The sequence below is a fragment of the Antennarius striatus genome, chromosome 9, assembly GCF_040054535.1.
Source record: "Antennarius striatus isolate MH-2024 chromosome 9, ASM4005453v1, whole genome shotgun sequence".
Lineage (NCBI taxonomy): Eukaryota > Metazoa > Chordata > Actinopteri > Lophiiformes > Antennariidae > Antennarius > Antennarius striatus.
The window spans coordinates 8,049,991-8,074,474 of NC_090784.1; the positions used below are offsets into that span (position 1 = coordinate 8,049,991).

At 42.4% G+C, this 24,484-nt stretch overlaps 3 protein-coding genes across 4 annotated transcripts; 2 read left to right on the forward strand and 1 right to left on the reverse strand.

The window, feature by feature from the left end:
* Positions 1 to 2,615: 2,615 nt before the first annotated feature.
* rspo3 (R-spondin 3) lies at positions 2,616 to 18,817 on the forward strand. Its single transcript, XM_068323109.1, has 6 exons — positions 2,616 to 3,491; positions 7,781 to 7,975; positions 8,634 to 8,777; positions 8,963 to 9,109; positions 9,639 to 9,824; positions 17,010 to 18,817. The coding sequence occupies exons 1-6, from the start codon at positions 3,392 to 3,394 to the stop codon at positions 17,219 to 17,221; spliced, it is 984 nt and encodes a 327-aa protein (XP_068179210.1). The 5' UTR covers positions 2,616 to 3,391; the 3' UTR covers positions 17,222 to 18,817.
* A 145-nt stretch (positions 18,818 to 18,962) lies between these two features.
* mdh2 (malate dehydrogenase 2, NAD (mitochondrial)) lies at positions 18,963 to 20,515 on the reverse strand. Its single transcript, XM_068323104.1, has one exon. The coding sequence runs from the start codon at positions 20,391 to 20,393 to the stop codon at positions 19,380 to 19,382; it is 1,014 nt and encodes a 337-aa protein (XP_068179205.1). The 5' UTR covers positions 20,394 to 20,515; the 3' UTR covers positions 18,963 to 19,379.
* Positions 20,516 to 20,585: 70 nt separating this feature from the next.
* LOC137601098 (E3 ubiquitin-protein ligase rnf146-like) lies at positions 20,586 to 24,351 on the forward strand. 2 transcript variants are annotated; one of them, XM_068323102.1, is made up of 3 exons: positions 20,586 to 20,730; positions 21,427 to 21,486; positions 21,579 to 24,351. In XM_068323102.1, the coding sequence occupies exon 3, from the start codon at positions 21,591 to 21,593 to the stop codon at positions 22,752 to 22,754; it is 1,164 nt and encodes a 387-aa protein (XP_068179203.1). In that variant the 5' UTR covers positions 20,586 to 20,730; positions 21,427 to 21,486; positions 21,579 to 21,590; the 3' UTR covers positions 22,755 to 24,351. The 2 variants fall into 2 exon arrangements, with proteins under 2 accessions (XP_068179203.1, XP_068179204.1); XM_068323103.1 differs by having other exon boundaries at positions 20,589 to 20,730; positions 21,377 to 21,486.
* Positions 24,352 to 24,484: the final 133 nt, after the last annotated feature.

Genomic DNA, 24,484 nt, shown 5'->3' on the forward strand with positions numbered 1-24,484 from the left:
AGGCATCTGTTACTTTCACTTTAAACAACGGATTGATTGGCGTAATTGAGCTCCAGGCTATCAAGCGCTGATATTCTTCTTACAGGTGCCATGTGGAGTTTCCTTTGAACCAAATACACATTATGTAATGTGTACCTTCAATCAGCAAAATGTTCTATATCAATCTTTGAGGTCTAAACAACATGTCAATCCCTTTCCAACAGCATTAATCATTTGAGAGCAATATTTACATTCATGTTTACTAGGTAGCACTTGTTCTTTGCCTTTGTCGGCGGATCAAACAAAATGGGAACCCAGTTATATAAAACTGCACCATAGAGTTACTAGATGTCAAACACTTGACAGTGTACTTTCAAAGCTGGTCTAATAAATTTTTTATATGAACAATAGAAGAAATGTTGACATATGTCCCTTATAGAGATAAACACTTGACCCATTATCCCCCTACTTTACAGTTTCCCTCAGCTAAACTCTGTTAGCTCAGTGTTTTCGGTTTTATGGACTTCTTTACTGTTCTGGTTCACCGCTCCGCATTATTTCTATTTTGTTTATGCAGCAGGCAGCAGTTAATTTGTTCAAGAAGCAAGTCAATTTAAAAGCCATTGAGGTCAGGTGGCAGAAAGTGTTTTCAAATCACAGAAAAAAAATTACAATTCTTTATCCTTTGCCATGCAATTTTCCCTGGGGTTACCTTGCATGGGAATTTTTTTCTTTTTCCAACCAATGTCAATGGTAATAATGTTCAGGCCTGAGTCCAAATCAGGGCGCAAAAGCACAAGAACTACTTGTCTGTGCTCCATGACACTCTCATGCTATGTTAGCTCAAGGTCTGAATTAGAGTCAAAGGCTAAAATGGGAATAAATGTGGTTTATGAAAAAAAAAAGTTGTAGAGTGCGTCCATCTTTTGTCGAGAGGGTTTGTGCACCTGCCCGACTTCATTTACAGGTGTCGACTGATTCTCTCACTGGACGGTCACAGGGACTGACCAAGTGACCTTAACCTTCCACACCCGATTGCCACGTACATACACACACCTAGCCCAGTTCAGACGAGTGCACAAAGACAAGCATTATTCATTGACATCCCAAACATCAAACTGCTGAGAGGGAGGAGAGGGAGGAGGGAGATTTCATAATACTTCATAACATTTGACCATAGTATTTAGCATTTTTTTCCTATATTTTTGCCAAACATTGTTTATCTAATACATGTGATCTTACAAATATTAGATATGATTGATAAGCACTTCATAAATTAAACATTTTATACTTAGAATTGCCTTTATAACCACAAAGAATATCTTAAATTTGGCAGTCTGTCTCAGTGGAGGTGAGGGGGTTTAAAACAATGCATCAATCTCTGTATGTTTCAGGGCCCTGCTCCTGAGTTAGTACAGGACAAACACGGAAGTGTTCCCATAAAGAAAGAGTCCACACTGTGTGTGCATTGCTTTCGTCTGTGCAGTGACTGATGAAAAACCAGAAGCCACATTGAGGAGAAGCAATGGACTTGTGCATACTGTTCCCTCTAAACAGAGTTAGACAAATGAGCCAACCTCCTCAGTGCTGTTCTGCTCAAGAGGCCACGATTCACTCAACCTGGAGGTGGAAGTCTCTGCATTCAACAACAGTTATTGATAAAAGTCCCAAACCTGTGGACTGAGCCTCTGATGTCAAATCATCAGAAAAACATATTGATGATTGACGAGGTATCATAGGCTGGGGAAAGAAGTCATGAATGTTCCATTTGTGTTATTTTTTTAAAGACACACAGTTTGCATTTGAAGTGGATAGTCGTACTCTTCATCTCATCTCTTCTACTGTTACAATACAAACATCACATGTAGACACAGCAGGGAAAGGTCACCTGCACAGTTTACCAGAATTTACTGATCCCCATTCCTGACCTGACAATGTGCCTCCAGCTTTTATGGAACTAAACTCCCTCTAGAGGAAATATAATGAAATGCTGCTGATTCTCAGACTGACTTTAGGGATGTTCTGCCCCACCACTAAAATTTGAAATGAGAAAAAAGGTATTTTCCTACAAACAGATGGTGATTAGATCGTATTCTACTCCTCCCGTCATATATACATTCTATAAAATAGAGTGAAATGATTCATCTTGAATTGCAGTTTTTTTGTAGATCACCCTGAAATTTCACTCTTGGAAATCTGGATATACTTTGTTTCTTACAACTTCACTCTCAGACTATTCAGACCGTTTATCCATCACTCCTGGTCTGATGTAATCAACATTATAATGCAGTTATTATCATCTCAGTACTGTTTTCACAAATCTCAGGTGAGCAGCCTATGAGGGGAATAGTAGAACAGGTGAGTCTACAAATTTCAATCACATTATCTTTACATCTAGTGCTTGTTAAACATGTGCATTTAAAGAAACCACAGTGTGCACTCGTTGAAAATAACTTCAATATGTTTTCTCTCTCTCTCTCTCTCTCTCTCTCTCTCTCTCTCTCTCTCTCTCTCTCTCTCTCTCTCTCTCTCTCTCTCTCTCTGACGCGGGGGGGGGGGGGGGTTGTCCTCTAAATAAACTTTGGAGCTCATAGGGGGAAAGAAAGACACAGATAGACAGCAGAGGGCTGAAGTCATCAGCCGCCCGACGGGAGAGCAGTGAATGGGTCCTGCACGCAAGGCAGAAAAGCGCTGAAACTGCGGAGATTCCCTTTGGTTCAGTAGCCGCAGACAGACAGAGTGGAGGTGTGTGTTTGACAACCAAGCCAACTGCGAAACATTTAACTTTTTCTTATATCTGGTGCTGATCTTCTGGGGGGGGTTTTCCACTTTTTTTTTGTGAGATGCTGAGATGAAATCGAAAGCCTCTGCGCTTCTGGCACGTTAGGGTGGTTTATCCAAGCGCAGCTCGGGACGCGCAGCGCATCTCCACCGGCCGAGACGGGGAGACAGGGGGAAAGGTCAATCTGGAGTTCTACGCATGGCTATCATATCTCAAACTTTTTGAGATTCGTAAATTAGAATTCTTTTCATCTTCAAAGCTGCAATTAATGCTTAATTTTTGTTGTCCTCCACTCTGTGAACATCGAGCTTTTGGGGCTGTTTGTATTTTTTCCACGATTGAGGGAATATTCTTTTCCACGGGACGGATAACGGATCTCTGACTCAGTCTGGTTTTCTTGGCACCTATGAAGACCCTATCCAGGATGTTACAGTCTAAACGGCCCAGGCATCATTGGGCCACCGGACACTGCCATCACCACATATCACCACATAGCTGGGGGTCCCGCTGTGTCTAGGAATTATACATCCACACTCTGTCTCCGTTTGGGTAAAGAAAACGGAATTTTATTCAAGAAGTTCTTTGGTGAAACATTGACATTGGCTTTGCGAGTCTCATCTCTGGGCTACTATGCAATTACAACTGATCTCATTTGTTTTGATCATCTTGCATTGCATGGATTACACTGGTTGTCAGCAGCACAGCAGCTCCAGGCACCGGCACCATAAACGTGAGTACAGACTGAGACGGTGCTGCCCGGTGTTTGGTGTGCACACTCAGCAGTTTTTTGTTTGTTTGTTTGTTTGTTTGTTTGTTTGTTTGTTTGTTTTAAAATTTAGTTGTTTGAGTTGCAGAGGTGTCACGTCACAGGGTACCATCCTATTTTCTACATTTTTAACAATAAAGAATCCAATTTTTAGTGGCGCTTAATGTCTGAACTAATGACGCATTCTTGGGTCAAAGGAGTTGTATAATTTTTTTTTTAAACTTTTGATAGCTTTCGATATTTCTACATATGACTTAATGAATATTCTCTCACTCTATCTCTCTCACAAACACTCTCTCTCCCTTTCTCCCTCTCTAATTCTAACTCTCTCTTCCTTTCTCTCATCTCTCTCCTCAAACTCCTCTCTCTCTCTCTCTCTCTCTCTCTCTCTCTCTCTTTGTCTGTCTCTCTCTATCTACCTATCTTTATATCTATTTATCTATCCATTTATCTATCTATCTTCATATCTATCTGTCTCACATACCTAATTCAAATAAAGATGATCGATTCAGTCTATAGGCAGATTTTATTGATTGATCGTAGCTACATGTGTTATTAGTTATTAAAGGCATTCAGCACGAGAGTCTTGCTACACTCATGCCACTAATTGTCCACATTGTAATGCATTCATGTTGATAAAGTGGGGTTATTCTGCAAAACCCAAGCTTTAATCCTGCTTGTTCACTCTTTGAGTTTTGTCCCATCTGTACAGTCTGCAGGGGGGGGGGGGGGGTTCTTTGAAACTGAATTGGATGAATGAATTGTTCAGTCACCTGAGGCCCTCTGCCTGCTGCTCTGATCGCTCTCTAGCGGTCAGAGCAGCAGCTTTCAGGCAGGACTGATCTGCCGGGGGTCAGATTGCTCCACTGGGTGATCACTGCTTCAGCTCCAGCATTTCAGTAACTGCCATGCAAACCACATTCTCTTTGCACTGCCGCATTATAGAATTTATGGTGAAAATTTTATTGCACATACAGGAACTCCAATCTAGGAATTCACCTTGGGCCTAAATTTCAAATTTATCCACTATATTATTTTTAATTAAAATCCACATTTTACAGTAGGTACTACAAAAAAAAACTCTGTGTCTAATAGTATCTCGACTGCATCGCTTCTCCCCAGGGCCTAACATGGGGTTCAGTTTCTACAGCTATGAGCAACCTTTTTCCAGGCATTAGCAACAATATATTACATCTTTCTATTCTTCCTACACACTTGCAAACTTTATCACTGAGGGTCTCCAGATGTGCTCTGTGTGTCTTTTGGAGTAGCCATAACTGGAATATCCCATGCATCACTTGCCAGCGTGGCTGAAAACTGTCTGTGATTTACAATAATAGACCTCCGAAGTGATGTTTTTATCCCTGCCACCTGGGGCTGAAACGTGTCTCTACATCTCCTTCTCTTCACATTCAATCACAGAGCTCACATCATCAGCCTGGATGAACAGCAGAACAGTTTTTCCTTGTGACCACCAAAGTGGATTAATTTTCTGTCAGACTGGAGAGTTGCAGCACCTACTAGCAGAGGGTTTGATTATGTAGTTCTAAAGAGGATCTCAGGATTATGTTTGCTCTTGATAGTTCTGCTAGTATTTAGTTCAGCAGCATGATGACATCAGACCTGTGGAGCATGTACACATAATGCTGTGTCGTTCAGACACATAATACAGAGATCTTATCACATACATAAATCAGAATCAGTAAAGTCAATCAATGGTGTATTATTTGTGTTTGTTCTGGACTACATTAAAAACCACAGGTTTTCTCTTCCTCATCCTTATTTCCCCCCTTAATAAGAGTTAAGAGTTTCTCTATTGACAGATAGTTCTTGGTCTCTTAAATCAGATTCTGCATCAATTTGCTGAAATATTTTTTTATGTACTGAAAAAAGATAAAACATGTCAGCACACAGCTCATTCATATATTAAATGCTTCTCAGTTGCATTCATTCATTTCTGTCAAAGCTGACATTCACAATCTGCAGTGAGGAGTAAACTCCTCTACCTCAGTAGCCATTAATTGAATGACTGTTGTAAGAATCAGACCCTCGTCCAGTGAAGCTGATACTCTTCCCTCAGGGAGGATATCAGGGAGGATGGCGGGAGTAGTTGATGAAGGGGTGAATGTGTACAAACTTCAGAAGGAAAGAAAGGGGTAACAGTGAGTCGGGAGTCAATGACCATTGAGTCAACAGGCCAGAATTACCCTGGAGAGACTGAACCCAAACGTCAGGCTTCCTGTCTTTGATGATGCATCCAAAAGCGAAGGCATGTGGGCGCCTGTGTGTTAATTATATACATCATATAGTTTATCAGCTCAACTCAGTGGAAAATGAAGATGAGCTCATGTTGGTCTTGATTTCAAGCTAAACAACAGGTACAGATTACAAAAATGATCCCGTATCTAACATGATGGAATACTATAGAAAGGTCAATATTCTTGAGCAGAGCCCAAATATTTTTCCACGTTCCTTCTGCTTCATTGCTCAATTTTTTTTCTCCATGAATCATCTGTGCAGGCATGTAAAAATATTTGTTCACATGTGACTTTGTTGGCATGTTGTGCAGGATACCACTGTCCAACTGAGGCTTTGTCAGTGCAAGTGTGAGGGCAAGGCCAAATTCCTGTGTCTTAAGACTTCTGTGAATCAGGGCAGCTTGGCAGGAATAAATGTGGGCAAATGGACAGCAGTTGTAAAGATTGTCGAGATATTTCAAACAAAGTATCTGTGATCTATGGTAAACTGGCAGCTAAACACCCAACTTAGAGGAGACAGAGGAGGGCCAGCTTAAACCTTTGGCATGAGATGTCAGAGCTGGAGAAGAAAACCAATTCTTTGAGTCCATACAGGGTTTGCTTTTGATTTGCCTACCATGTGTGACGACTGAAACATCATCCAAGCTATGCCCTTGGAAATGGAACACCAATGTATCTTGGACACACATTGACTCTGTGCTGTCGGTGTCTCTCACAGCACAGGTATACCTGTTGGCAGTAAAATATTTGATCCAGAGTGGGGTTTTTTGTTCCAAAAATGACTGCACCACGTCCTCTATACTAGAGCACAGTAACTGAGTTAATTAAACCCATTTTCCTCCATGTTGTTTCTCCACCACATCATATATAAATCCTCATACTAGACACAAACCGTCTTTATTACACCTTCTTGATGCTGATCAAAGTCTGATCTGCGGGGGTTTGGGTGGTGGTGGTGGTGGTAGTGGGGAGGAATAATGTTTTTGATAAGGTTGTAAACACATGATTAAAATGAATAAAACCTCTGACCACAGCTCTCATCCAATGAGAACTGAGTAGAAACTTTTTTTAAAATTCTTCCTGCATGGTATGTTAACATGGCTTTGGTTACGCTACCAGAAACGGAGTATCAATTAGATACAACAGTCATTTGCTATTTTGTTTTTTCTTTGGCCTTATTCTTTTAAGTCAGTAGAACACTTCACTGTAAAGATTAACATATCAATATCAAATCATTAATTTAGAATATTGGGAAAGGTGTTGGTATTGTAGACTGAAGCCTACAGCTAACACAGATGTGTGAGGATCACCTGATGTGAAATGAAACTACTGTTTGAAATAGGTAAACCCTCATAATACCACTGTGGCCCGACCTTTCTGGATTCATTTATCAGCCTGATCCTATTGGGTGCAGGGATACAACTATTAGAACACTGAGTCACCTCCCTTCCAGCCATGATGTACTGATTTGCTTTCATGCCAAATGAACAATGGACAGCTTCTAGAGTGGCGACAGCCTACATCAGACTTTCAAACTGGTTCCAGTGCTGTCCTGCTAAATACGGCTCACCTGTCGACCACCTTCTCCTTCTCAAACAAGCAGAAAAATAATCAGAGGAATGTTATGAAAAGTCTCTATTTAGCTCTTTGTGCTTCTTTAACTTCTAACTTAATCTCAGTAACGTTGAATTTTTCTCCTGTCCTGTCCTATCTTATTTTAGGATGTTCATCAGCTCTCAGCTGGAGGTGTCATGTAAAATTAGTGGGTGCAAAAAAAAAACATTTCCTGATTGTGATGTTTCACAATAAAGCCCAGTGGATGGTCACTGATAAATGAGTGTCCAGCAACCTCAGCATTGAACTGGGGCACTGCATCTTATCAATATAAGATAAGAGTGTTAAAATTATGGATAGTCTCAGAAAATCTTAGTTTAGTGCATTTTTTCTATAAAATATGTGAAATTCATACGAGCATCCTTCTGCTCCCGCCAACAGAGATCTCTGGTCTGAGCTCAGGGTGCCAGCAGGGTGGCTGTCTGACCTGCTCAGACTACAATGGCTGTCTGTCCTGCAAGCCGCGATTCTTCATGCATTTGGAGAGGATAGGGATGAAGCAAATCGGGGTTTGTATGACTTCCTGTCCTCCGGGCTTTTACGGCACACGCTCCCCGGAAAGAAACACCTGCACAAGTAAGACTGTGTTTTTTTTAGAGTAGATGGATAACAGACTACTAATGAAATATGAAAGTATTTCCTCCATTGCATGCTCTCAATTTACAAGTCTGTAGGTGTGGCTTAGTAGCAAGACCTCTGTTAGTAATGTCCTCTGATTCATTCTAATTCTCTGTCATAACAAAGACACAGAACTGTATCTCAGACCTGAGGTAAATGTGACCTCTTAATGGTGTGTTTTACTTATGCATGACAAGAACAAGAAGTCTCTACAAGACATTGGTAAATATGTCCTCCCTTCCTATACCGATGAGGACAGCCATGAGACCTGCGTTTGAAATATGGCATTATGCGTAAACATAGCATGAACTCAAATGACTGAAAGAACTGAACTTGTCAAGTGTGCTTCCTTTTGGAGATTTTAAAGTAAATCAAGTGGTAGTTTACTCAAAATCATTAATCACAAATTACTCTGTGAGAAATCTGTCTGACTGCTGTGGCGTTTATTCTTGATTGAACTCCCACTGAGACACACACATGCGCGCAAACACACACACACACACACACACACACACACACACACTGTGACAACTTGTATATTTAACACGCAGGGGACATACTCGATAACTTTCACATTTTAAATAAACGCTGGCGGTGGGCTGTGCTTCTCTGTCAGAGTGCAGGTCGGAGTGTGACTCCTGCTTCAACAAGAACTTCTGCACACGCTGCCGAGCAGGGTTCTACCTTCATCTGGGCAAGTGCCAGGAGAATTGCCCCGAGGGGCTGGTCCGCAGTGACACACAGAGGGAGTGTGTTCCCAGTGAGTGTCTTGAGTTCACATTTACCCAGGACAAAGATAAATGTGGTAGCTTAGCCTTAATTTAATTCTATGCCACTTATTCAAATAATTCCCTCTTTGGAATGAAGCTGTCATGTAAAACTTGTGCAGGTGTTAAATTTAGCCACTGTGTTCACAGATACATAACTGTGCCTGTGACTTTGCAGAGTGCCCTGCAGAGTGTGAGTCGTGTCTGAACAGTGAGACGTGTACGCGGTGCTGGCCCGGCCTGTACCAGCTCAGCGGGAGGTGCCACCATGTCTGTCCAGAGGACTACGAGCCCAATGACAAACTCATGGAGTGCACATCACAAGGTCAGGAAAGTGAGAATAAACTGACAAGATCTTTTTAGTTCTCTTGGAATTTAAGTCTGAAACTCTTAGAATCTCTGGATTTTCTATAGGTTATTTATACATTTATACAAGAAATAGAATACAAAGGAATACAGTATTTTCTGCACTATAAGGCGCACTGGACTACAAAGCGCACCTTCAATAAATGGCCTATTTTAAAACCTTTTCACATATAAGGCACACTGGATTATAAGGCGCATCTGATCATAAGGGGCACCTTCAATGAATGGCTTATTTTAAAACCGTTTCCATATATAAGGTGAACTGGATTATAAGGCACGCTGTCGGTTTTTGAGAAAATTAAAGGCTTTTAGGTGCGCCTTATAGTGCGGAAAATAGTGTACGGTAGTTCATAGCATGGAGCCAGGGCTCATCCTACAACCAGCAAAGAAACAAGAGAATCTGATCACACATTGAATTCTGGAAAATATGTGAACGTAAAATACTTAAACAGTGACATTATCACCCTTACCTCCTCCTCTCATTTCAGTGCACTGTGAAGTGGGAGACTGGAGCGAGTGGAGCCCCTGCTCTCGGTCCGGTAGAACCTGTGGGTTCAAACGTGGCCAGGAGACTCGCACAAGGCAGGTCCTTCAGTACCCGTCACCGTTTGGCAACCCGTGCCCCGAGATCTCAGAGATCAAGGAGTGTCTGGTCAAGAGGAGGAAATGTCTAGGTAAAGAAAATGTAGAGACGGGTTTGTCTTGAAGCTGTCTGTCACATCCTCACTACAGATCCTTGTGTCCCACAGAATAAAGTCAATACATGGTCCCATTCTATAGACTGTCTACGGCAGTTGCTATTTAGCCATCACACTCACTGCCAACACTGAATTTGTGACACATGGCATGATTTCTGCTCTCTATGACTTCCAGACCTTGCTGCTTTAGCTTGTACAATCAGAGCTAGTCGTTCTTCCGCTCAGGACTACGATTGTTTACTCAGAGGATTGTCATTGTGGTTAGAGTGAGGACAGTGGGGGGGAACACATGTGTGATGTTGCAATGGGTGTGTTGTGTGTTTTGCCCTCTTTGGATTTTTAAACAGAGTAAAAAAATGCTTTTTCTGCTGTTTGTAAACAGAGGAAAGCGTGATCGTTTATAATAAAGACAATAAAAACTGCTTTCAGACGGGCTTATTCCGGTGAACTAACGGTCATTTTGTATTTTGTGTGAGTTTAGTGGAGTTGAGTGTGTGTGGTTTCTGACATGGTTGGTAGCTGAGGCTGGTTGTATTTTAGACGGGGCTTTCTAGTGTTAAATGACAGATCGCAGACAGGGTAGGAGACTCGAATCTAGTCCCATGGGGCCTCACACTTACAGAAAAAACAATGTCTCTGTATGAGCGTGTGTGTGTGTGTGTGCATGTGTGCGTGTGCGTGTGTGTGTGCGTGTGTGTGTGTGTGTGTGTGTGTGTGTGTGTGTGTGTGTGTGTGTGTGTGTGTGTGTGTGTGTGTGTGTGTGTGTGTGTGTGTGTGATGCAGCAAAAAACCAGTTGACTCTGGAGCAGAAACAGCCAGTTCAATATCAACATCCTCCCCCTGTGAGGCACGCGGCGACCAGGGGATCAGTATTGGTTTATCCCCACAGCTGCCAACACACACACACACACACACACACACACACACACACACACACACACACACACACATACACACACACACACACACACACACACAAACACACACAAATACACACACACACACACACACACACTGAAAGACCTATACAGTCTTTACTCTTGGTGGTAATTTGTGTAGAGTCAAGTGGGTCGACATGATTTGTAAGGGAGTATAAAATGTGCCCTCTGTCACCCTACTCTCTCTCTCTCTCTCTCTCTCTCTCTCTCTCTCTCTCTCTCTCTCTCTCTCTCTCTCTCTCTCTCTCTCTCTCTCTCTCTCTCTCTCTCTCTCTCTCTCTCTCTCTCTCTCTCTCCCTCTCCTCTCCCATTCGGAACCATTTCTTCATCCTTCATCCCACTGTTGCCTCCACTTGTGATTACGCAGTTGTTCCAGCAGCATCTGTGGTGAATGAAAGCTAATTATCTGCTTCGGCGCATCCTCTCCTTACTGTTTACTTTCCACACATGCTAGGTGGTCAGTGGTCTGACCTCTGAGAGCCCCGGGTAATCCTCCAGCAGCCATCAGACATTGAGACAACCTCCTTTTATTTTCCTCCTTACTCTCCTCCCTTTCTTTACTTTGATCCATCATTTTACTCCCACTTTGTATTCCTTGGTTCATTTTATTCTCGTTTCACCATCTTGTTACTGTGGTTGCTCGTACGCATATAACACTTACTTATAATTCTTTTAACCCCTATTAACTTCAAACACAATTATTATTTAGAATGTGTGCCTTTCACTGTTTTCTCCAATCCTGTATTTTGTCTTCATAACAGAGTATAGAAACAGACCTCTCAGCTGTCAAATGAGGGAATTCTACCTGCAAATACTCTGATTTTACACAAGTTGTACTTTGTTTAGTGGATGGATATTAAAAATGGCTTGTAAGAATAGGAGCAATGATTAAGCAGAGTCAGATCTATTTTTTAAATTACAACTATTCAGATTAATTATGACATGTATGAAAATTGGAAAAATGCTTCTTTCTCCATGTTTGAGATAGCTGTATGAAGATGTAGCTGTAGATCAAAGCATGCACTTTTATATCACATGTGTGCAGTTTATTCTATCTCTGTTGAGTCAACAACACAAATCATTCTGAATTTACTTAAATTAAGTTTGACACTTTGGGAAATAATGCATCTGTTGTTTTTTTTAATTGTGGCTTGGATGAGAAGAACACTCTCATGTCTGTTGTTTAAATATGACAGCATTTAATTTGCTTGACTTGGCATAAAGATGACAAAATGGGTGAAGAGCTCTCCTGACTGTCCAAAGTTTAAACTCCACCTGCAATTCTCACTAATGAAACACGTAGCTTGTTTGTTTAATCCATACACAAATAAGACACATCAAGCTGTTCTAGAGAGTGTTACAAGCTGAAACTGGGGTTTTTTTGTCCAGGTGAGCAAATTCTCTTAAATTTCAACTGGCGTGAGTCCAGTGCCGGTAGGTTTTGTGTGAGGCAGCCATTATCCATTCTTGGCTGCAGTTTCTTTTCTAATGGACAGAAAGGAGAGTGTGTTCAGTGTTTCTAGATATTTAAAAAAAAATCTCAGAATATTTATATTTTAATGTGGATTTTATTTTTCCTTTAAGTGTAGATTGTGCAGCTGTTAAGACCCCTAGTCCTGCAGAAACATTACAAAATCACAACTGTCAGCCGACCTCTAAACAACGCTCGGTATTACAGATGGCACATTTAAAAACTTGTTGTTTCATGAGGTCCAAAACAAGATCCAGATGCAGATAATACCAGAGGCAGGGAGTGCAGTTCAGAGATTTATTAACAAGCAGTTAAACCTAAGAGAGAAGCAGGTTGGGTACTCAGCGAGGTCAATTATCCAAACCCTATAATCAAAACTTCCACAAGCAAAAAAGTCCAAATTGGAAAATGAAGAAAAAGTCCAAGCTACACTAGGAACATTGGGAGAACAAGGAGAGTAGACACACTGAGAGCTAATGGGACACAGGCTGCACAGAGAGGAGGAGACAGACAGATAATCACAGATGAGGACGGAATCAGACCAGAAATGAAATAAAATACAAGAAAAGAAAAAAAACCTCACTAAAACAGGGAGAAGCCAGATCCAAAAGCAACAGCTACAACTGTAGGAAACAAGCTGACATATTCAGGCTTAGCGTGTCGCCTCTGCTCCTCTGTTATCCATGACTAGAGATTGTGAATGTTTACACACACATCCTCATCTGCCGACATCTCTCTCAAGTTAATGCTGCCTAATTTGTCCTCCGATGGACTCGCTGTTCACCTCTCTATCTCTGCAGCCAGATAGCCTGTGTATCCCGACTCCCACACACACACACGCGCGCGCACACACACACACACACACACACACATACACACATTAAACACAGAGAAATGTGCATTTACCGAGCTAGCATCATCAGTCAGTGAAAAGGTATTGATCACACACACACACACACACACACACACACACACACACACACACACACACACACACACACACACACACACACACACACACACACACACACACACACACACACACACACACACACACACACACACACATCCAAACAGAGAGCTCCTCTCTGGACATATTCGGGACAGCCCATAGCCTTTAATCCCAGTCTGACTCCCGCCAAAAGCTCCCCGGATGACAGAATGCCTGCTGCAGACGATGTGCCACCGCAAAACACACAGTGCTCCTCACCAACACACATATTATTCATGTTTTTTACCCATTTCCTTTTCATTAGCACACAGTTATGTGTAACCTCACACTCGGTAAATCTCCTGTGTGCTCAGTACAGTTTACTGACTTGTTCCCTGTGAATACACAACGAAAGAGTTCTAGAAGTTACATTAAAGTTAAATACAATTCATCTGGCCCACAGGACTGTGTTTACATGTACTGCACAGAGATTACAGTGTGCAGAGGACAGCACATATCATTGTACACTCTTCTTACAGATTAGCATATTGTAAATGACAAAGGGCTAAATAAGTCACAGTGACAATGATGATGAGGAGGGTGTGAGCATCCTGGCTGATGAAGGTGATCCTGTGCGCTGTAGTTTTGTCCTCCATTTCCTGCTGGTAAATTACTACTTGGGACCTTTAATTCTTGAATATTACACATAGAAATAAGAAGATAAACACAAAACCTGTGAGGAGTTGGATGATTCCAGCGTGTCCAGTCGTTGACTCTTGAGAGAAATGTTAACACTTTTGTATGAGTCAACATTAATTCATCATTCATTCAGCATTTATGAAGGATGACATCAGTAAGGTCAAAACAAACTTAGCACCAAAGAGAAAGGGTTAAGGTAAAAAAAAAAAGCAATTTACATATACTGTGTGTATATACTTTATATACTGTATATATATTTTTTATTTATTTATATAATATTTATATAATACAGGTATATGTAGCATGATAGCCTAGACTCAAGCCATCAGTTGTCCTACATAAAGAAAACCAACAGAAAATAATTTGTGCCATACAGATGGATTTGACTGCCAGTGGAACTGGCACTAGATATTTACAAATTACTCAAAAAGCTTTGTGCAAAATAAATATAAATTCATAGGTACCCCATTCAATGAATAGTTTATTTTTGGACATATGGTTATTTTCTACTTTAGAGAGAATTAGATTTAAGATTTAACCTCAGTTAGAACAAAAAAAAAATTGAAACAGGGAATCAGCTAAGCTCTTTCCACAGGTTAGCACTCTGTCTTACAGCCCATCAAAGCCGATGAAACTGATGGGTTTTAGCTGTTTAATCCAAACAACAACAGAAATGCTATAACAGCATATTTTTCTGGAAAGCCAGGGAAGACATGAAGAGGTCACCAAGACAAGTAAGACCTTTAACCGCAGGTCTGTAGGTGGCTCATGAACTTGTGCTTTGCACTGTGTCCATTGTCAGACTTCATACTCATCCCATTTTGTCTCCTTGGTGCAGCTCAAGACTGAGCAGGGATACTGATCATCCATTTCAGCTTTTATCAATGAAGCAGAGCAAACATTTTTACCTAAAATGATTCTTTCAAGCATTATTGGTGCAAATTGATGCATTTTAGAATGTGTGAGTTTGCACCAATAGGAAGCCCTAAAAAACAAATCTTCATTCAAACAGAACCATTTCAGTTGAAAGGCAGTATTCACATATTTGACTTCCTGGTGACATTTGTCTTTAAATAATAGGGTATGACTGTATTTCTCGAATACCCATCGTAAGTAAAACAAACTTCAAATCTTTTCATCAAATTCAACTACTGTACATATTTACTACTGCCCCAAAATGCAAACACATTATATTCATTAAAGCTTGGCTTCAAGATGCTGCTAAATTACCGTTAAAAATGTTCCGAAAGCTCAGAAGGTGTCTCATTTGGGGACCATTACAGACATGTCAACACACAGTTTACAAAAGCTCCATCAGAAACTGTTCCAACTAACCAAACGCAGGTTGGTTTGATAAACACACTCCTAATCATTTCAACACTGGCATGGATTAGGTTTCTTCTCTGGTTTGACAAAAGCACGGGGGCTACAGTATGACTAATCCACTGAACTTGTAAATAGTTGTAAATGGTGTCAGGACAGAGAAAACAATGAGAGCGAAGGGGACTTCCTGTGTTTATAGAGGACGGGGGGCAGACCCTGCATGAGTCAGTGAACCAGATTAGTCCATTTGTCCATCCATCCAACCATGCACCCACCCATCTTTACATTTGGATTTTTCTAATTTATGTTTTTGCTGTCATGCAATGAAACAACATACACATGACCTGTGTGTACTATGCTCACATGTGCCCTTATGTCCATCTCCTGCTCTCTTGGCCCTTCATTATTTGCAGACGGTTAAACACAGTCACCAGGTGCAGCTTGGTATCACTAGCCCAGAATGTGTGGGTCAGACATGGCCCCTGGTCCCAGCTTGATTAATGAACAGACAGAGGGAGAGGATGAGCTTATGGGGTGAACATGAAGCGGACAGGAGGGAGACAGAGAGATCTCTTTCTCTCTCCCTTTATCTTTTTTTTTCTCTCTCTCCGTCTGTGCCTACTGCCGACTTCAGCAGTTTCACAATCCCTGACTGTCCAGCCAACCGGCCTAGCATGCCGTGCTGCTCCGTTCCACTCACACATGAACAGCAACAGTACAACAACAGGAAAGGGCCTCCCCTGCTTTCACTTGCAGGTCCTGTCTCCAACCTCCCTGGGGATGGATCTTGTTATTATCTTTAATAAATGTAGCTGAAGCAGAGATAAACCTCCAGCATTCCAAAATTCTTGGTTTTGTTTATGAAATGGTGTTGCAAGAACAGATAAATTGGGGGTTTATTTAAAGGTTTTCTATTTTGGACAATGGTCTGCTCATCACTGGGAGAGGACTCTGTCTGTGATAAAAGACTGCCCTCTAGTGGTGAGTCTTTGCAGGCGAGAACAGCTCCATACTGTGTGTTTGTGGGGTGTTAAGATCCCTGAACAAATCTTGCTATTTTTATTTTTACTTGTACTTCATTTTCTCGTTGTCCACAGATGATGCATTTCACCAAACTGATTTCTTGAGAATTACAATTCAACATGCTGATCTGTATTTTGGATATCTTGTACGATTGTATCAGTTGCGTTTTAGTTGCTGAGGTGCTCAGGAGGTGAACCTATACCTCTCTCCAACTACTAGTTCACACTCCTATGTTTTGGTCCACACTGGTCTTGAAGTGGCTACCTCCTGATTACACATACAGTATATACACTTTATTTACTCACTGTCCAGTGGTTGGAACATAAGAAATACAGCCACAGAAAATATTTTTACACTTCTCATTACTTTAGTAATGTAGGGTGCACCTGAATGCACTAAGAATAAAAAATTCCTCATCATTGAGATGGGAATAGTGGGTAATATAGAGGGAATTGTATTGTGATCAAAAAAGGCAGTCTCTAGCTCTTGTTAGTCAACCACTGCCGGACACAGTTTGAGCATCATTATAAAGTATGATCAACTGTAGAGAAGACAGTTTCAATCACTGATGCGGTAAAGCAACTGAGACTTCAATAGCAGAATGAAGGTATTCTGAAATCACAACATAACAAATGAATATTTTAATGTACTGAATACTCCCTCCTAAAGTAAAAGGAGGAGATGCTGAGCTTCATCCACTCCTACCCTTTACTAACTTCACTAATCTACTAATTTTACTCATCTTAATCTACCATCTCATTTTCATATAATTGCAGGACGCAGAAAGAATGACAGAAGAGAGCGCAGGAATCGCAACAGTCGGAAAGATAAGGAGAACCAAGAAGTGCGACGGGAGAGGAAGAGAGAGAGGGAGAGGGAGGCGAGTGAACGTGAAGACTCTGATAACAGGAACAAAACAGAGCATCGGCATCGCAGAGGCCACGACAAAGACTCAGCCTTCCCTGGAGATGGCCTTGTACATCAGTAGACAAAGTCTAGTGCCTCTTCCTCCTCCTCCTGTTACCCTCCCATTGGTTCTCCAAAACTTCCCGCATCCTCACCTACTTTTCATCCCCCTTTCACCCCTTTCTCTAAAGGGGTGTTGCTGCTACCTGTGATTTGAAAATAATGTTTATGCACAAGTGAGAAGGAGCACATTCAGCCACAAGGCTTGGGCTACTATGGACTTTAAAAAGTCTCTTTTTCTACCCTATAGACTCCATCACTTCCACCACTGAGTGTCTCTGTTGAAAATTGTTGGAGGCACTGCTGAGACTGCTGTTGGGACTGAAGACAGAGTGAGAAACGTCTGTAACGGTGGCAGACCGCCACACAGACAGAGAGACAGAGACATTATACTATGTGCTTGTTGTTGTGGTTATTTAACAAGGCCCTGGTACAACTTTGCGCATTTTGGTTTTTTGAATGTAGATTTTGCAGCATTATGTAGAAAAGTTGTTCATTATTGTTGCTCCTGTTCTTTAGATCTCTTTATTTTATTTGATGCTGACTTTGTATAGAAAAAGATAAATTGAGATCTTGTGACATCCTCATGATCACTGCAAATGACAGATGCAGGAGAACCTGCATGCTGTGAAGCAAAGGAGTACGGTAAGAAACGGAATATGATGAACACGTTCTGTACATCTGGACAAATGCTAGTTTTATCCAAATATGTGATAAATCTAATCTACTCTTGGTTTTCCTTTTTGTGTAAATGAAATCTGTGCTCTCAGTAAGGCTCCTTGAATAGGAAACAAAAGCACCTGTATGTCAAATAAAACAATAATGGGTTTGTATCTGTGTGTGACATTTCTTACGACTGTCGTCCACATGCTTGCAACCTTCTCAAATTTCATGACATGTGAGACTCAGAGCAGTCTCCAGATATAAAAGTGTTGAATCAAATGTTGCTATGGGTTCCTATGATGTTACAGAAGGGAATCGTCACATAACAGTGTGAAACATCAACAGAACCTTATCTTAGTGAAGTCACAACAAATTTTTTTTTTCAACTTATTCCTAAGCACATAAAAAGTGCAGTTTTTAAGAACAATTGCAATTTAAGCTAAGCAAGCTGTCAGAGATCTTTATACAAGTGCAAACTCTACCGCAATGTCGTCCCAAACTGACAGCAAGTTTTTAAACTACTTGTGAGTACAACTCGTTTGAATTACTGTACTTGAATAATTCTATTTGAACAACCTCCGTACATTGTTTTGGTACTTGTGTGTCAGTGATTTGAAAAGAAATGAAGGATGTGCAATGTCTGGATTATCTGGTTTAATTTTATGAAAACTGTCATGGTTCTTCAACATCTGGTCGTTTTCAGGAGTATTAACACGGCAGAGTACTTGAAGAGTCAGCCACCATCCGTCCGTCCATGCATCAGTCTTCTTGTAGGCAAACAATTGTGATCGTACACACCAGATGTGACGCCAGCTCAACGTGGGGCCAGACTGAAGTCTTAGAAAATGCATGTTCCCAATCACAGCAAAGGACAATTTGGTGTGATCAATTAATCTATGCCGCACATTTTTGGAGGCTGGAGGAAGCCAGAGAACTCATGCAGACACGGAGAGAACATACAGCCTGTTTAGAATGGAATCAAACCCAGAACCTTTTAGATGTGAGGCAGCAGCGCTAACCAGTGTGCCGCTGAAAGGCCCTGAAGAGTTACAATGTCCAGCCAAAATCATTTTTGTATAATAAAACAAAGAAATAAAGAATCTTTTTAAAAGCAAAACTGTTTATTGGTGAATCTCTTTGTATTGGTGGCCATCCCTGCATCAACAGGTAAAACAGTATTTCTAACCTCATTCTGAGCAGAAGAATCCTCACTAATGAGATGCGTTCATGAAAATATCAGATTTAATTTTCACATTTAAAAGGAAAAAAGACAGCCCAGTAGAATACAAGTCGGGAGTGCAGGATAGACATTTTACAAAATGTAATGGAAATGACACATGGCAAACAAAGCCATGGTAAAAACCATCATTCCTGGTTTAAGATGAACCAACTGCTGACGGTGATGAACGAGGAAACACTGACAGATCTTTGAATTTACCCAGATGCCTTTTTTAAGTTATGACAGAAAACATGATCATCACAGCTGTCGTATTTTAATAACTTAATGCCCCCTCCGATCACTTCATGTTAGCAACAAATTCCTCGCCTTTCTTGATGGAAGCCTTCAGCTCATCCACAGCTTCAGCCACTAGCTTCTCCTCAAAGGGAGTGAGCTTTGGCAGCCCCAGGTTCTTCTCAATGCCGTTGACCCCGAGGAGAAGAGGTGTAGAGAAATATTTGCACTCCGTCACATCTGACTTGACAAAGGCGCACTCCACCACACCTTCCTTTCCATTCATGGCATCCAGGACAGAGAAAGTGAAGCGGGCACCAGCGTAGGCCATGGACAAGGTGGCGGATCCAGCTCCAGCCTTGGCCTTCACCACCTCCGTGCCAGCTTCCTGGATCCTGCCCACCAGAGGAGTGAGTTGGTCAGCAGGGAAGTCTACTTTTGGTACGCAGGAAGAAAGAAGGGGAATAATGGTCTTCCCCGCGTGACCCCCAATGACTGGTACGCTGACACGAGCCGGGTCAAGACCTTTGAGCTCCGCCACGAAGGTGTTGGCTCTGACAATGTCCAAGGTTGTGACACCAAACACCTTGTTGGGGTTGAACACTTGGTGCTTCATCATGACCTCTGCCGTGATAGGGATGGTGGAGTTGACTGGGTTAGCGATGATGCAGATCATAGCCTCGGGGCAGTAGCGGGCACAGCCGTCAGCCAAGGTGGCCACGATGGTGGCGTTGGTGTTGAAGAGGTCATCTCGAGTCATGCCCGGCTTCCTGGGCACACCGGCGGGAATGACGACCACGTCGCAGCCCTCCAGAGCAGCCTTCAGCTGATCGGGACCCAAGTGGCCGGTCACTTTGGCTCTGGTCTCGATGTGGCTGAGGTCTGCTGCCACCCCGGGGGTGTGGGCGATGTCGTAGAGGGAGAGGTGGCTGACCAGGGGGCTGTTCTTCAGGAGCAGCGACAGCGGCTGGCCTATGCCGCCCGACGCTCCGAGCACCGCCACCTTCGCGTTGTTCTGGGCCGAAGTCGACAGGCACCGGGCGAGGCCTGCGGTCGGTCTGACGATACGAGAAAACATTTTGATTCTTTCACTTGTGTCAAACTTCGGGGGGGAAAAAAAACCACAAACAGCCGGAGAGCACCTCTCTTCTGTGACACTAACGTCCTCTAACCCTGCGAGCAAACAGGAAGAACAACCGTCATGCGTAGAGGATATAAGGCGTGCGATTTGCGCCTCACGTGACGTGACGTCATCACGTACTGTTACGTTGTCGTCTTTATTTCAGCCTCCTTTTTTTTTCGAAGGAAAACAAAGACAGTTAACGTTGGGTTTGGGTAAATTATAATGCGAAATTAGGGAATTTACATGCTTTTCCAATGTACAGCAGAAGAATTCGGTTCAACCCGACATGACGGTAGGTAACAGTCGCTGTTTTCGTCTGTCGACTCCTTGCTGCTCATGTTGATTTGCTAAAATAAGCTAGCGCCATCAGATGACCCCCGTCTATTTACTGGAAACGGATCGCTGCCATTAGCCTAGCCAGCGTTAGCTGCTACATGTCTGGTTACTACGATCGCGTTGGTCGTGAACAATTCTTTTGTGTAATTTAAATGTTTGCACGTTTGAAGGAAACAGCAAATTGTTTGCCTTTTGGTCGCTGCTCTGTGTCTAACATTGTCGGCAGCCAGACGAGCTTCCTCACTAGTTAACATGAAGATTAACGCTGGATTGGTGGCTGATCATTTGACTCCAGTAACAAAAGAATGTTTCTTTACTATTACTATTACTATTACTATTCATAAAACCAGCTGGACTAACTCAAACTTGAATCAGCTGATCAATTCAGTAGTTGTGTTAACAGTGCAGCCCTTTATTCCACAGGTAACAGTAATCTTTTACATTCTTTGTGAAGCTAAAGTGATTATAATGTGAACTGGTTACAGCTAACCAGTTCACATTAGACTTATAGTACAGTTTTGTTTGCAATTTAAAGTTTAGTATTTACCTTTTTGTTTTTTTTGTTCTTTTGAGGGATAACTCACTATTTTGCATAATTTCAGGCCAATCTGACTCAGTCCACTTTGACTGACTGCTCATGTCCTTTTCACAGCGGCAGGTTTGAAGGTCCTTTACCTCTCCTAATGATCTCTCAGCATTAAGCCGTCTTCCAGTAAGTATCTGATATGTGATGTATTTGCATCAGTGTCCTGTTTGTAAACATTACTTACACTAACTTTATTTACAATTGTCACCTTTCCTCAGTACTTCCTAAGAATGGCTAGTTGTGGGGAGGTCGACCACTCTTTGAATTCACTTCCATCCAGTAAGAAAGGCAGCAACAGCGGTGGTGGTAGTGGGAACAGTGCTGACTCGTCCTGCTCTGGCTCCAGCAACGTCTCCCCATCCCTGTCCGTACCAGAGTGTGCCATCTGTCTGCAGAGCTGCGTCCACCCGGTTCAGCTGCCGTGCCATCACGTCTTCTGTTTCCTGTGTGTGAAGGGAGCGTCCTGGCAGAGCAAACGCTGTGCTCTCTGCAGGCAGGAAGTACCAGATGACTTCCTGGAGAGGCCCACACTCCTCTCTCCTGAGGAGCTAAAAGCATCTGCAGGAGGTCGAGGTGGGGCAGCAAGCGATCACGCCTGGTATTACGAGGGTCGCAATGGTTGGTGGCAGTACGATGAGCGAACCAGCCGGGAGTTGGAGGATGCGTTCTCCAAGGGCAAGAAAACCGCTGAGATGCTGATTGCAGGTTTTTTGTATGTAGCTGACTTGGAGAACATGGTGCAGTACAGGCGGAATGAGCATGGCCGTAGACGCAAGATGAAGAGGGACGTTTTGGATATCCCTAAGAAGGGAGTGGCAGGACTGCGCTTGGACACTGAGGGTGTTACCGGGGCCATTGGGGCAGCAGGTCGAGAAAACTCTGCTGATGGGGCAGATACCTCAGCAGCAGGTGCACAGCAGCAGGTTACTGGTATCCCAGCGATCGTTACAGCCCCTCCAGCCGCTACCAGACCTCCCACCTCTCTCGGAGGTCAGCCCAGCAGCGGCCCAACTATAGAGGATTCTCTCTCCCAAATGCAAATCAGCCTCAGGCCCACACCATCTCAAGAGAGGTCTGAGGCTGGGGAAGGAGAGGAAGAAGATGAGGAAGAGGAAGCCTCACCCTCCAGGTCCTCTGACCCTCACACATCTGTGGACGATTCTGGCTCTGGAGACTGGAGCGACGATGAGGAAGAGGAGGAGGACGAAGAAGAAGAGGAGGAGGGGGGAGATGGAGAGGATGTGGAGCCCTGGGAGGGCAGATCACGTAGGCAAAGACTGAGTCCAGAGGACAGAGCCCCTCCTGGTGCAGAGGCCGCCTCTCCTCCTTCCTCGTCCAGCAGCAGTGGAAGGTCCAGAATGCCAGATGGCCAATGTACAGTGACTGAAGTGTGAAGTATACCGTACCATCATTACTAACTGGCTATGTTTCTGTTTCAGTAATTTATTCCTCACTCTATGCTGTCATTCTCTGTCACAGACTGGGTGTGGGAGGGTTGTTTGATACAAGAGAAATGAAGCATAACATACTCCATGCTATTAGATAAATAACTCAGTTTTAGCTATCAAAGTCGGTGCCTCATTTAGAGTCACTGATCTGGATGTATGTATGATTTGTTTGTCTCTTCCAAATATAGGCAGCAGGTAGAAGTAATATTGGCTTTCATTTTCTAGCACCGAATGTTCTGGTAATAAGATGGGAGGTACAGCTTGGTTGACAGAGAGAAGGATGCAGCAGGTTGTTGAGTCATGAAATTCTGGATTGTATATACAGCAGAGGTAGCAGCATCAGATTTATTGTGGTTTCAGCAGCGATCAGTGTAGCTGCTTTTTGTTGTTTTGAGTGCGGGCATATTGAGCGTTCTTGATAAACTCTGCAAAAGTGGAAGTTTGGAGTTATTTATGACTCAGCCAGCTTCTCCCTCTCCTAGGTATTCTCATTTAGAAATTTATGATCCTAACACCCAGTTGGTATGTTGGGATCTCAGCCAGACCTGTGATTTTTGAGAGAGAATGCATAAATGGAGGATGTTACTTCCTTCAGGACATTGAAATGTGTCTTTATCTTCTTCACGAATGGCGACATGTCCTTTACACTTTGACTCGCTCAGCCAATGTAACTCTGAGATGGGCTTGGTAGAGGTCAAGTTATCTGTCTTCTGATAACACGTTCCACTCTTCAAATCAACTGAAACTATTTCCTCAGATTCAGTTTAGTCTTTCCATTTCAAAAATTCTGCAATCTCAATGTTAGCCTTCAGAAACATGCTGCTTTCTTGCCATGTTTTGACGAAAACCTTCTCACTGTTGATCCGGATAAAGAAAATAGAAGTACTATTAATGCACTGAAGTCATGTGGTTGTGTAATTCTCAATGTCCTCCAACATTGTAAAGCTACCCAGAAGCCCAGTTTTATCTGGCTTGTTCTCCTTTTGATTTTCACTGAGAGGAAAAAATCTGTAGAGATTACAACAGCTGTCTAAATGAATGTGAATTAATTTAATCCTCGTACTTTAAATAATTGGCATTTTAATGTGAAGTTCCAGTGTGTTCATTTCAGAGCCAAGAGACCGCTGGAGTCTCGTTGGTATTCTTATTGTCCCGGACTGAAGTTCTCAATGGGTGTGTTTCTAAAGAGTTGGTGTGTGTTCGAAGGGAGTTGATTAAACACTACTGATGGTAGGATATTGAAAAGTGATACTTTTGGTGTGAGTTTCAGTTCATATTTTCAGTTTGCTTTTGTGTGTTTATGGTTGTAACTCCTCATGTGACGTCTGAGGCAGGAAGAGAACAAGAACACGCCGTTACTATTGGCCATCCTGCAGAGATCTCAAGCCGTTATTTTTATATTTCTCACATCATCAACTCAGTTATAGACTTTCCATTCTGAAGAATAAAGTTTGTGTAACAGTTTTTTGCTTGGCAACGTTTTTTTGTTACATGGTTTGTAATTTAAGAATAAATTTTCATCTCCTCATCCCAAACAGATCATACGTTTGTCGTTTTGTTTCTGGTTGATTTATTCCCTTCTTTTTGCTCCTTTAGAGTGTCTGCCTTGAATGAAACATAAGCAGGACAATGCACCCTTTGTAAGATTGAGTCTCTCGTTCTCAACGCGAGACTTT

What these genes read in the sequence shown, in the direction of transcription:
- rspo3 (XM_068323109.1), top strand. Translation starts at nt 3,392, where the DNA reads ATGCAATTACAACTGATCTCATTTGTTTTGATCATCTTGCATTGCATG. An exon ending in CATGGAGTGCACATCACAAG is followed by an intron (nt 9,110 to 9,638) that starts GTCAGGAAAGTG and finishes CTCTCATTTCAG; the next exon opens with TGCACTGTGAAGTGGGAGAC. An exon ending in CAAGAGGAGGAAATGTCTAG is followed by an intron (nt 9,825 to 17,009) that starts GTAAAGAAAATG and finishes ATATAATTGCAG; the next exon opens with GACGCAGAAAGAATGACAGA.
- mdh2 (XM_068323104.1), bottom strand. Translation starts at nt 20,393, where the DNA reads ATGTTTTCTCGTATCGTCAGACCGACCGCAGGCCTCGCCCGGTGCCTG.
- LOC137601098 (XM_068323102.1), top strand. Translation starts at nt 21,591, where the DNA reads ATGGCTAGTTGTGGGGAGGTCGACCACTCTTTGAATTCACTTCCATCC.